At 41.1% G+C, this 13,858-nt stretch overlaps 1 protein-coding gene across 1 annotated transcript in view; it reads right to left on the bottom strand.

Moving 5' to 3' along the window:
* The window catches only part of LOC117529995 (formin-binding protein 1-like), a 161,800-nt gene that overhangs the window by 62,687 nt on the left and 85,255 nt on the right, over positions 1 to 13,858 (bottom strand). Inside the window, exons 7-9 of the mRNA XM_034192918.1 lie at positions 12,415 to 12,543; positions 9,154 to 9,300; positions 4,135 to 4,326 (exon numbers count right to left, since the gene is read on the bottom strand). Of these exons, the coding sequence (XP_034048809.1) occupies positions 4,135 to 4,326; positions 9,154 to 9,300; positions 12,415 to 12,543 (468 nt within the window). The remainder of the gene's footprint in view (positions 1 to 4,134; positions 4,327 to 9,153; positions 9,301 to 12,414; positions 12,544 to 13,858) is intronic.

Below are 13,858 nucleotides of genomic sequence, written 5' to 3'. Positions count from 1 at the left end.
TGAGGGTGGGGATGAGGCAGGGGGGGCAGGTGGGGGTGGGGGACGTTAACAGGGACATAAGCTACCAGAAAGAGAGGAGCCGTGACGGAGAGGAGGAAAAAAAAAGTACGGACGAAGAAGAAGAAGAAGAAGAGGGGCGAGAATCCAACAAAATAAGACAAAGGAGGAAAGGAGGAGGGAACACAAAATGAAATAAATAAGCCTCCTACAAATATAAAAAAAAATTAAAACACACAACGGAAACCCAAACGAACATAAAAGACAACCAAAGAGATGTCAAACTCAGCATATCAGATTATGGAAGAAATGTCAAACATATAGAATAAACAAAAAAGAAGAAAACCAGAGTGAGTAGGAAAATTAAGAAGCAAGCAGCTGCAACAAAGCAGAGAGTTTCAGTCAAGGCGCATGCACGCTTCAGATTTGGACCCCCCCAATGCCCTGTTGCCATCACATGCCAGCAAAACCGGGAAGTTCACCACAACCCCAAATAAACCTGAATCTGAGGTCATGATCAAAGGCATCTAATTGCCTATCGGAGCCCGAAAACATCTGACTGCATATTTCATAAACCAGATGATTAAGAATTAGAAAATGAGTTCTAATACTGCACAATGAATAAGCAGGGGCAAGTGAATCAGATACTCCACTTTCAAAATTGTAAAGATTTCTAAATTAACTAAGAGCACTGAGGAAGACCAGCCGGATTCATGAAGAAGGAGCTGAGGTGACAACACTGATATTCTGAAATATCAATCATGTTACACCAGTCTTGAAGGTGTAAATAACGCTCCCTCTGTGATTACTCTGCATTTGGGGTGTGCAATATAGTCTAAAATTAAAACTATTTCACACTTTTTGCATAATGACCATATCATATTATGGTTGGGGTGTCACAATACATATTTTGCATTGAACCGTACGGTACACACGTGACAGATCGATGCACAGAACTGTACGCAGAATACATGGTACAAGTCTGCACAGTGTGATTAAACACACATATCTTATCTTATTTTCACAGACTGTGTGTCACTCTAGTTTCATGTTCTGTGTGTGTGAGGCGGGGGTCAATGCAGGAGGCATGGTCATCCACCTCAGCCTGTTGTGTCCGAATCACAGAGGGAAACAACCAGATGAAGCAAATGACTGGATTATTTAACCCAGAAATTTTGGAAGCATAAACAGAATTCGATAATTTACCTTTTTCTTCTGAAATATGAAACTAAAAGAAAAAGCGTATTGATACACATTGTATGAGATTAATTCGCATTCGAGTATTTTTTTTTTTTTACAGAAAACACCACCAACAAATGCCAACCATTGACAAATTTCACAGATGACATGATTTCAAATCTGCACATTGAGGTTTTATGAGATGCCGTCATTTGTGCAATAATAAAACAAACTTAAAATGGATAAAATATCAGTCTGGCCAGACATGTTGTGACAGGGGAAAAAACCACAACGTGCTGCACAGTAAAGTCTTCCAAATGTGAGAAGAGATGTAATCAAATTCCTAAACATTTAATGAAAAAAGCTAGTTAACATTTACAGTCTTACAGCAGCTCTCTGCTGCTCACTGATTTAACCGACTGTATGTAAAAACCAAACTTGTACAGAACCGTGATGTCGAAAGACAAATATGAACTGAATTGTGACTTCTACATACAGTGACACCCCTAATTACAGTACTACTTATTTCCCACAAGACCCCACCCCTGCCATATTTCTCCATGTAATGTGAGTTGTGTCCAAGAAGGGCATCCGGCAACAAAACTTGTGCCAATCAACATGCAGATCCACCTTGGATCGCGTGAAAACAAGGGAGCAGCCGAAGGTACGGCTAGCATGCCCTGTCTCTCACAACACACACACAGCGGGTAAAATAAGTATTGAACGTGTCACCATTGTTCTCACTAAACATATTTCTAAGGGTGCTATTGACTTGAAAATTTCAACAGATGTAACACCTAAGTATCAACACATGCAGAATCAAACCATAGATGTCCGTAAATTATGTTTAATAATGTGAAATGACACAGGAAAAGTATTTAACACCTGAAGAAAGGGAGGTAGAAGAAGACATGGGTAGTTGCTCCATATGAAAGGCATCTTGAAGCTGTCATTACCAACTTTACCCATCATGAGACACCATCATGACACCTGGTAATGAAGGCAGCTTTTTATAGGCTGATACCCAGCTGATATTAATTTGCACTGCCAAGGGGCAGGATTGCTTTTTAATTACTGATATACAGTATTTCAGCTGGTGTCTTGACTTTTCATGTCTTTTTGCACCTTCAGCTTCAGGTGTTGAAAATTTTTTCCTGTGTTATTTCACATGAGTCCAAAGAACTTAATTTATGAACATCAATGGTTGATTTCTGTATGTGTGGATTTACCTGGGGTTGTTACCAACATCTGGTAAAACATTTCAAGCCAATAACACCTTTTAGAAATATATTTAGCAGGGAACAGGGTGATGTCAGGGTTAAACGATGAAAGCAGCGGGACAACATCTGTGAAACAGAATGTGGTACTTTTTGAGATTTTAAACAGTACACACATGAAAATGCAAACGGTAGATCAAATCTTATATTGCACAATATGACACCCTTAATAGTTATTACCCTTTTTGGGCATGTCTTTTATTTTTATTTTGAATCTGTTCTTAGTTAAAATCCATGGCTGTGTCTAATTGAAGATCGTTACGGCTTAAAAGACTGCAGTGCAAAGGCCCGCTGTTTCACACAACAGAAACAGAGTTTAACCATATTTACATGACTTTTAAATTACCTCTTCAGGTGAAAATTACTTTATAGCCAATAACATTGACAAGAATAGGATTTAGCATTTGTTTTAACTCACATGTGGAGTGCGACACAACAGGGAAAAACAGCTGTGAACATCATAGTCTCAGTGCTTTAATGGATATTTGATGTTATTTTTCCTGATTTTGTCAGGGGTAATTTTTTGTTGCCATCATTTCAAAAAATAAAATCATTCATTTTTTAATAGCCTTTTTTTTTATAATTAGGCCCTGTGATAAACTAGTGGCCTGTACAGGGTGTACCCCGCCTTTCACCCAATGACCACTGGGGCGGGCTCCAGCCGGCCCGCGACCCTTAACCACATTAAGTCGGTTTAGAAAATGGATGGATGAATTGTGTATAATTACAGTGATGATGCCTCAGTGTTGATGATATTTCAGACTCCATATGGTGATGCACTACCACACCAGTGATGACTATGACATTGGTGTACCGCCTATGCCTACTGTGTATGCATGTGTGCATATAAAGTGTAAATATTTCTGTACGGCTGTCTGCTGCCAACTCTTACAGAGACAATAACAGGATCACACTCTTATAATAATTATTGTTTATGCCAGATGGTATGTTTAAATATAGAAGATGCAGGGGTTCCTCATTGTGTGCACACACACACACACACACACACACACACACACACACACACACATGAAGTCACTTTCTCCAACTACTCTCACACACTCCTCTGATTCAGTAACAACAGCATCACCAGTCCGCGTGAGAGTCAGAGATCAGCTTTGTTGCTCAGAAGCAGGAGACTGTAGGAGGCTCTTCAAGATCACCAGTCAGTGAAAAATGGTGAACTGTTAATTTTACATCCAGGAGCAAGTTAATATCTGTCAGTTGAGTGGGTCCATAGAGTGACGGTAAAGATGCATTAGTGTGTTAACTTCACAGAGGGGTGGCTTTAAATTGATGAGGGCAATGACCAGCAAAGGGGAGAAGAACACAGGTGGCAAATAATACCAACAGAAGATAATAACAGCCAACTAGCAAGAAATGTCTTAAGAATTCAACAAAGGTTTTGCAAAATCTTAAACAAAAAATAACTCACAAAATACAAAGCCGTATAGCTGTAAAAGTTACTAAAAATGAAACACTGAGAATATAACTCTACAGTTCCAACATCGTCCGCTCCCCCCTCAAAAAAAAACTTCAAGCATAATTTAACCTCTAGATGGAGAAACGCTTAGTGAATGAAAAACCCAATGAGGAATTGCTCCGATAAAACCAGCGAGGCGTTTCTCTGTGGTATAATCGAGTGTGAAGTAACTCTGAAACTCGAAATTTGATGTGTTACCTTGTTCTTGTTCTTAATGAAAGGCCAGAGTTTGCCCTTGCTCTTTCCGGCTGGCTTCTCCTTTCCCTCTTTGGAGTTGGACAGGCTGGTGTCAGACGTCGTCCTCTTCATGGCCTGGCCGTAGTCCTCAAATTCAACATCACCTGGGGGCTCGAACCCCGACTTGTATGACTCCACCACCTGCTTCGAGTCCTAATGGGTCACAGTGATGAAACCAATCAGTGACAGCTTGATGACCACTGAATCTCTGATTCACTCAATCTGAGCTCATCAGTCAGTCTGGAGATTTAAAGCACCCAATTGTGGTTTGGTAACTCTGAAAGGTATAAAGTTACATGAGAGATGTCTGAATCTGTAGAAATGCTCTCCAAATGTAATATGAGTTAATCTGAAATAAACCTGAAATTATTAGCCCAAGAAAGCAGTTGACCAAAATGGTACAGTTTTGTCCATTTCATAGTACTATAGTGTACCATGTAACCTTCTATGGAGTCGCTTTATAAAGTCAAAACCTACAGAAATCTACTATGGGAGGAAATAACAAAATTAAATGATAAAACTGGACATCATGAAAATGCATGTGTAGTATATAAAAAATTATGTTTATTATTTATAGCCAGTCTTTTTTGTAATTTTTGCCCAAAATGTAAATCAAAAGCTACATAGACAGATGGACAGACAGGGTGATCCTTATTAACCCCCCAAACTTTGTTTGTGTGTGTCTGTGTGTGTGTGTGTGTGTGTGTGGGGGGGGGGGGGGGGTGGGGGGGGGGGGGGGGGGGGTTATTAAAACCTCTCTCTTTATCATAACTGGGTACGCCCATCTGTCCGTGTTTGTTTGGTTTTCAATTCCTGTATGGTTTTGTGTTATGATCTGTTGTCGCGTGTGTGTGTGCGAGCTGTGGGTGTGTGCGCGCTGTGGGTGTGTACGAATAAGTCCCATGCCTGTGTCAGCTATCTGTCTGTGTCCTTGTCCTGTCCCGGGTCCGTGTCACTGTGTCTTTTTATTAATTCTGTGTAGTCTGAGTTCTACGTCGTATTTCTGCTGTTGTTCTGGATTTAGGTTTTTGTCATAGCTTTGTTCTGTTTGTTGTTTGTGTTCTGATCACCTCCAGATTTCGTTCTTAGTTTTCACATTGGTTTCTACACCGTTGCATTTTGTTCACTTTCGAGTGTTACGTTTAGATTTCTCATCTTCTGCAGTTATGCTTAATTATGGTGATGATTTATTTTCTACTCACCCTTGTTGTCCATTGTATTATTCATCACTGGTTAATGTCAGATTAGTACTTTGTCACCTTTTGTTCGTTTATTTTCACGTGTGGCTTATGTTCCGGTTCTTGTTTTGTGCACCTGTCATCGTTAGCCATTTTCTGTATTTAAACCCACATCTGTTCATTTGTCCTTTCCCAGTTCATTCCCTTCGTCTGCTCCGCGCGTCTTATGTGAGTATTTTTGTGGTCTCTGTATAATCTCTGTGCTCGTTAAACTTTTCCTAGTTCGTGTTCGTTGGTTTTCCCTGAAGTCTCTCTGTCATTTGCACCACTGTTTTGGATACTCTTTTTTTGTGCACCAGTTACCTCACATACTGTTGAACTGTTTCCATCTGGCTCTGCCAATAAATCACTTGATTTTGACAAATCCCTTGAGTTTTACCTGTCTGCATACTTGGGTTCATTATTACAACAAATCCATAACAATAACAGCTTTAAATTCATCAAAACATCTGATAATTTATCACTTAACTTTTTATTTCACGCCTTTTCATCCCTGCCATTTTTAAACCATTTCATTTTTTATTACTTCTACCCCTTGTAGAAATCACCCAACTTTTATTCACTGAATCCAGATTAGATGGATTCTATTTTTGGTACTAAGTCTCACTCTTAAAACCAGAATGGAATATTGCAAGAGGATGTACGGCTTTCAGTGCAAGCGGAAAAGAGACCCTGCAGTGCTAACTTATAGTGAAAGGGATGCTGTTGCATTTATGGCCACAGATGAGAAGGCGAAAGACCTGAATCTGTCAGGAAAAAGCTATGACAAAAACACTCAGCTCAGGAAACAGCTTGCTTAAGGACAACATTAATAATCAAGTCCGGTGTATCTATCTGAGCTGATAAGGAAGGAGGATCTGTTCATAGCTCAAATCAGGGGTCAAACCTTTGGCATTGTGAACTGTTTACAAGTTCACGGAGACGCACGTGACTCACGGACACAAGTCATCATCCTGGAGCCAGGCTATGAACACAGCTAGACAAACACACATAAACAATCCCAGAGAATAGTCACTTTTCTTTTTTTGGGTCATATTTGAGGCAGCCAACACGTGACCTCATAGCATTGCACACTGCTCACTTTGTGTTGGATGCAAATGTGGTTTCCAATTCCAATATGCAAAAGAAAGCAATGGAAAGTGTGGCACATGCCACGGCGCATATGTTTAGCTTGTGTGTGATTTTATACTAGCGGTAATAATGAAGTCTGAAAATTATTCTATAGTGAAAGACTGGTGCTTTAAAGATGGTGAAATATACTGTATATGTATAGCAAAAGATTGCTGCTTTACAATCTATGTATGTGGCATACTGACACATTTTTCAAAGGATCCCTTTTCTAGCATCCCCCAATACACCACCACCAAATGGTTTCAACCTCATAAGGTGTCCTTTAGTTGTTGTACAGAAACAAAAATCAAGCTCCCACCCACCACAGCCATACTAGATGACGGACAAACCCCGTTTTTAAAGGAACTATAATTTTGCCTCCCCCAATTCACCACAAATTCATCTGGTCTGATTTGTATCAGACCAGATGTTCTTTAGTTATTGTACAGAAATGAAAATCAAGATGGCGTCTATAGTAGCCATAGTGAATAACACATGACGGCCATTTTTAACGGAACCTTCCTGTGTAAGGTGACCATATTTTGACTACCGAAAAACCAGGACACTCAGTCCGGCAATGGGATACTCGAAGTTTACCCAAAGATGCCTTATAATTTCAATACATGTAAAGTACGAGGTCTGTTAGAAAAGTATCCCACCTTTTTTATTTTTTTCAAAAACTATATGGATTGAATCGTGCACTTGCATCAGACAAGCTTGAACCTTCGTGCGCATGCGTGAGTTTTTTCACGCCTATCGGTTGCGTCATTCGCCTGTGGGCAGGCTTTGAGTGAGCACTGGTCCACTCCCCTCGGCGGATTTTTATTGTTTAGGAATGGCGGAGCAACTGCCACTTTGTTCCATGAAAATTTTTCAGAAACTCTGCCAGACAGCCAGCTGGAAACCATTTGGAAGATTCAGGTGGCTTTCGGGGAATTTTGTATCGGTATCACACGGATTAAGGACCATTAAAACTGGATTAAAAACGGCCCACAGTGCCAGAGGGCGCACTGCGCCCTGAGCGGCCATCGACAGGCTGAAACGAGGAGATCACTAACAAATTTAAGGCTCTGTTGCTGCAGGACGTCGTGTGACTAGCAGAGAAGTTTCATAAGAGGTCGGGATCAGCACTTTATCGGCACATTCCACTGTTAAAGGAGATTTTGTAATGAAAGACGTGCGGACGGATTCGCGCGTCGGCACGCAGCCGCTCACAGCCGGTGGACAAACAACACCTCCGTGTTGGAAGTCTCACAGGACAAGTTGGAACATGTTCTGTCCAACTGACAGAAAAACCATCGAAAGCCGTCTGAATCTTACGAATGGTTTCCAACACGGAGGTGTTTTTTGTCCCGCCGCGCCATGAGCGGCTGCGTCCCGACGCGCGAATCCGGCCGCACGTCTTTCATTACAAAATCTCATTTAACAGTGGAATGTGCCGATAAAATGCTGATCCCGACCTCTTATGAAACTTCTCTGCTAGTCACACGACGTCCTGCATCAACAGAGCCTTAAATTTGTTAGTGATCTGCTTGTTTCAGCCTGTCGATGGCCGCTCGGGGCGCGGTGTGCCCACCGGCGCTGTGGGCCATTTTTAATCCAGTTTTAATGGTCCTTAATCCATGTGATACCAATACAATCTTCGCCGAAAGCCACCTGAATCTTCCAAATGGTTTCCAGCTGGCTGTCTGGCAGAGTTTCTGAAAAAAATTTCATGGAACAAAGTGGCAGTAGCTCGGCTGTTTGCTTAGAATGAAAATCCGCTGAGGGGGCTGGACCACTCCTCCCACAAAGCCTGCCCTCAGGCGAATGACGCAACCGAAAAACTCACGCATGCGCACGAAGGTTCAAGCTTGTCTGATGCAAGCGCACGATTCAAATCCATATAGTTTTTGAAAAAATAAAAAGGTCAGATAGTTTTCTCACAGACCTCGTATGCTTCCTCTGTATTGATAGAAAATTGTTATATTACAAATTACTATGTATAATCAAAGACAAAATTCAGACTGACTTCTCAGAGATACCAGGACATTTCCAGGGAAAACTGGACATTTGGTCACCCTTTTCCTGTAGCACCCCCAATTCACCATAAAGAAACAGTTTCAATCAGACATGGCTTTCTTTAGTTATTGTACAGAAATAATAAAAAAAAAAAAAATCACCACCGGCTACAGACATATATTGGAACCTTCCCCTAGTTTCCACCAAGAAATGAGATGAAGCGTTCGTTTGTTACTGTGCGAAAATAAAGATCTTTCCTCTACCGGCCTCGATGGATGATGTACAACCGTCATTTTCAAAAGGAACCTTCCTCTAGCCTCCTCAATGCACCACCAGGAAGCGGTTTTCAGTCAAAAGAGGTGCACTTTAGTTATCGCAGGAAACGAAAAGTTTACAGATGGACGCCCAGAGACCAGAATGAATGTCTGGAAAGGATGAAATCATAATGCCCCCCCAAAATTCATTGGCACAAAACTGGGAATTTACCACATATTTATAATTATTGTGTTCAACCCCTCAGTCAAAGACATAAAAAAGCATTTAAATCCTCCAGGACACTTGACCAATAGTTTGTGTGGGGTGTTGGTAAAGACCTAACCGACTTAAGTACCAACTGGTGGCGTGTACTCACAGTTTTGGGTTCGATGGACTCAGCAGCTCTTGTCATACCATCTAAACATTTCCCCACTATGGGCAGCACTTGGCGATCCACATCTGAAAACGTCTTCATGCACAATCCAATCCTCTCAATTCTCCTCTCCTCCATGTCTTGAAGTTTCTACAAATAATACAAGGCTTACTGACATGATGAAACGGTGAAACCAGTGACTTTAGAACATTACAGTAAGTCCTGCAATCAAGAACTATAATAATCAAAAATCATAGGAACCTTTCACGTTTTAAAATGACTCTTTAAATGTCTGACCCTTCTTAAAACAAAAGCAACAACTGAAAAAAGTATATAAATAATGCAAACTCAGACTCGTACAAATTAGTTTTTATTTCCACCCTCATTTTTAACCGATATGGTGAAAATGACGGTGGTATTGTTAGATTTGACCCTGTGTTGAGAACATCTCTGAGATAGCTTTCAGGTGCAGACAGCTTTGAATTCACAAAATAAATAATAAGTGCAAATGAATGTGACATTCTGCTACCATGCTATAAATCTGTCTTTACTTTCAGTTTGCAATTGTGCACACAGTTTTTAAAATGATTAAAGACACAAAGGCTTTTGTGTAGTACGCAGGCTTACTTGTAGTTCCTAGGGTTTGTAAGAGTAGAATGGGAGGCAGAGCCTTCAGCTTTCAGGCTCCTCTCCTGTGGAACCAGCTCCCAATTCAGATCAGGGAGACAGACACCCTCTCTACTTTTAAGATTAGGCTTAAAACTTTCCTTTTTGCTAAAGCTTATAGTTAGGGCTGGATCAGGTGACCCTGAACCATCCCTTAGTTATGCTGCTATAGACTTAGACTGCTGGGGGGGTTACCATGATGCACTGAGTGTTTCTTTCTCTTTTTGCTCTGTATGCACCACTCTGCATTTAATCATTAGTGACTGATCTCTGCTCCCCTCCACAGCATGTCTTTTTCCTGGTTCTCTCCCTCAGCCCCAACCAGTCCCAGCAGAAGACTGCCCCTCCCTGAGCCTGGTTCTGCTGGAGGTTTCTTCCTGTTAAAAGGGAGTTTTTCCTTCCCACTGTTGCCAAGTGCTTGCTCACAGGGGGTCGTTTTGACTGTTGGGGTTTTTCCGTAATTATTGAATGGCCTTGCCTTACAATATAAAGCGCCTTGGAGCAACTGTTTGTTGTGATTTGGCGCTATAGAAATGAAATTGATTTGATTTGATTTGACAAATATGCCTAAAAGAGTTCTCCTAAAACGTCCTGCATTTGCCCCTTGAGTCAAATAAACTCCATAATTTAATGATGCCTGTAGCGGCCACCAAACCTGCCCCTGAAGACCTGCCCTGCACGTTTCCACAGATTATTAATGAAGTCTGGTGTTTCCTAGCTCTTGCCTGGCTAGAGAGACAAAAATCTGAGAAGCTATTGTAAAGGACCCCTGATCTAGAGTGTACCTAAACTCTTGCCCAATGTGTTCCAGGATAGACTCCAACCTCCTGTGACCTTTGAGCAGAGAGGGCCGAGAGGGTGCAAGTTTTCACTGACATCCCAGGAAGGAAAGAGGACATTAGAGACTCACCTGCTAATAGATTTGACAGGAGTGAAAACCTGCAACCCTTTAGTCGTTTCTGGAACAATTTAGAGACCACTAATAAGCATATGCAGTCCCATCAAAATCTACTGGAAAAGGAAGGACACTTTATTTGTTTTAGCGAGACAGTATACTAGCCAAATCAATTACTAGACTTTAATAATAAGAGTGATGAGGTGACTGAAAGGAGAAACCCTGATAAAACCTAACTGGAAAGAGATGCTCTAATAGGCTGGAAAACTGAAAAAAAAAAAACACTTGTCAATGTGCTTACTCATGGGGTGGGCACGGTCTAGACCTTACTCGAGCATTGTCCCTTTTAGGCAACTTAGGTTATTTGATGATATACTGAAAATCTGACAAAGTGAAGAAAATCTATCTTTTAACGTATGGAAATTTACTGACTTAACACACATATTTCAGAAAATAGTATATGTACACGAGCACAAAGTTACATTGTTTTTTGTTTTGTTTTTTTTTGCCAAGGTGAACAAAAACACACGTAATGTAAAGAAAAATGGTAATTTATACTAGGCCTGGGTGATATATCGATTTTATTTATTAATTCGAGTTTTTTGTTGCGGACAATTAAAAAAAAGAATTCTAGTTTTTTTTTCTCCTCTTGCTGCAGCGCACCTTTTTGGTCACCAAGACCTTCCGTAGCTCCCCCCCGTCCCGTTTCCTTCACACAGTAACAAACATGGCTAACCGCAAATGGAGAGCGAGTTTCGTCAGTGGTTTGGGATTGCTGCGACAGATGTGGAACAAGGACTGCACGCTGCAAAGTTTGTCTAAAGCCCACTGCAACAAAACGCACCGCACAATAAACTTATTCCAACATCTAAAACAGAGGCATCCAGCTGTGTGGGAGAAATGCCACACTTTACGAGGGGAACAAGAGTGCAAACTCCCGCTAAAAAGCAGCTTACTCTGGTGGAATCATTTGACCAAGTGCGGCTATACTAAAATACGAAATGGAGCCTAATTATCATGAAATGGGGCAGACTGACCCAGACTGACTCCAAATATGATTAAATTAATTACTTTTATTTAATTATTTTTAAGCAAATGAGCGAAATGGAGACTGATAATAACGAAACGGGGGTTAAGCGTACCGAAATGGAGCAGACTGACTCCAAATATTCAATTAAGTACTTTTATTAAGTTTTTTAGTTAAATGGGACAAAATGGGGACTGATAATAATCAAATGGGGGTAAAACATAACGAAATGGAGCAGACGGACCCATTAATTGAAGTTTCATCTCTCGAACGCCAGTTGGCGCACCTGTGCCTACTACAGGGACTGAGCACATCTCACAAAAAACAAAAGCTAAACAATTAAATAAAAGTAATTATTTGGAGTCAGTCTGGTTCACTCTGCTCCATTTCGTTACATTTTACTCCCATTTCGTGGTTATCAGTCCCCATTTCACCCATTTCGTATTTTAGTATGGCCCATTTTTGATAAACTAAAAGCAAAACTTGTTTTGAGTTTTAAAAAAAAGTGTGTGTGTGGGGGGGGGGGGGTCAGAAAAAAATCGAAAGTTGAATTTTATCTGAAAAAATCTGAGATTTTATTTTTTAGGCCAAAGTGCCCAGGCCTAATTTATACATTATTTTTCTACTGGCATACAGGTATTTGCTGAAAAAGTGTTCTGTATGTTGTTGTACCTACCTGGAATATGTTGGGGACAACTGTAAAGTAATGTTCGTTCTGCTCCTGGTTGAACTTTTGCAGGTAGGAGGAGTAATCATTCTTACTGTCTGCAGCCATCTGGTGCCTCATCTGGGCTTGCTGTCGTGCCTGAAGAATAATAAAAAAAAACCCCACACACTGACATATTCGACATGGTCCCTCATGAAACCTCAACATCGCCGTGATAACCAGAAAGACATATCGGCGAGACACACAGTTTGTCCTACAAACCTAGATGAACAGACACACTTGTGCACAGGAGGACTTGTGATCATGCAAACACCGTGCTGACGAACACACAGTCACAGGTGCACATCTAAGGTGGAAGCAACATTTATTTTCTTGGAACAGGACAGAGCAGACTGAATTTACTCCAAATCCGAGGGATTGCCGGCCTAATGTGGTCTCTGTCTGCTGTCAATAATTTTGATTATTTTAAGCTATTTCAGTCTCATGGAGGAACACATGCAGGCAGAAACACAGCAGGAGCAGACTATTGTAGATCCAAGTACAAGCAGATGGAGAGGAGATTAGCTGAGCCAGACAGCATGTGGCGTGTGTGTGTGTGTGTGTGTGTGTTGGTGTAACTAAGTACTCGTATCTGTTTCCTCTTTCCATTAGAAGTGAGGGTCTATTCACCCACAAAGTACTTTGAAAAATATCATTGGCTCATTTAAACAAATGTCATCTTATGAAACACTGACTATACTGAACATTTATCTGATATTCTCTCTGCTGTCTGCAAGATAAAGTCATAATGTACCAAAAGTGTAGCCATGTAAGTAGAAAGACCACAACCCTGATTCCCTACACTGGTACCAGTGGAAAAAATGGAGTTGAGTGAGTGGGTTAGACAATCCCAGACAGTTAGTGTAGATAAAAGCTCAACAACAGTGAATGCTGTAATCTTATAACACACCACATTAAATGAACATATATTGAGGATAAACCTTATTGCATCTGGTGAACTTTAATGCACCAGAATAATGGAAAAGGTCAAATTTCACTCAAAATTCCTGGGGGGGGGGGGGGGTCATGTCTCCGACAACCTCATCTGGTCTCTCTGCACATATCCTCTCTGGTTAAAAAGGCCAACCAGTGTTTGCACTTTCTCCGCAGGTTACAGAGTGCCCATATAAGCCTGGCTGTCCTCACCTTCTATAGAGGAACAATAGAGAGTATTTTAACCAGTATTATCTCTTTCTGGCATGAAAGTAGCAGTCTTGCAGACAGGAAGGCACTGGGGATGGTTGTGAGAGCAGCAGAAAAGATTATTAGGGCCATGCTGCCAACCATTGGTGAACTGGCAGAACAGTGTTGCTTGTCCAGGGCAAGAATGATAATCAGGGGCACTCCACATCCCTTTAACAAACTGTTTTCATTCCTGCCCTCAGGTAGACAGTACCCTAGCCTGAGGTATAAA

Source organism: Thalassophryne amazonica, chromosome 17 (genome assembly GCF_902500255.1).
Source record: "Thalassophryne amazonica chromosome 17, fThaAma1.1, whole genome shotgun sequence".
Classification (NCBI taxonomy): domain Eukaryota; kingdom Metazoa; phylum Chordata; class Actinopteri; order Batrachoidiformes; family Batrachoididae; genus Thalassophryne; species Thalassophryne amazonica.
Note: the sequence above shows the minus strand (reverse complement) of the source record. Positions and strands in the feature narration are given on the sequence as shown.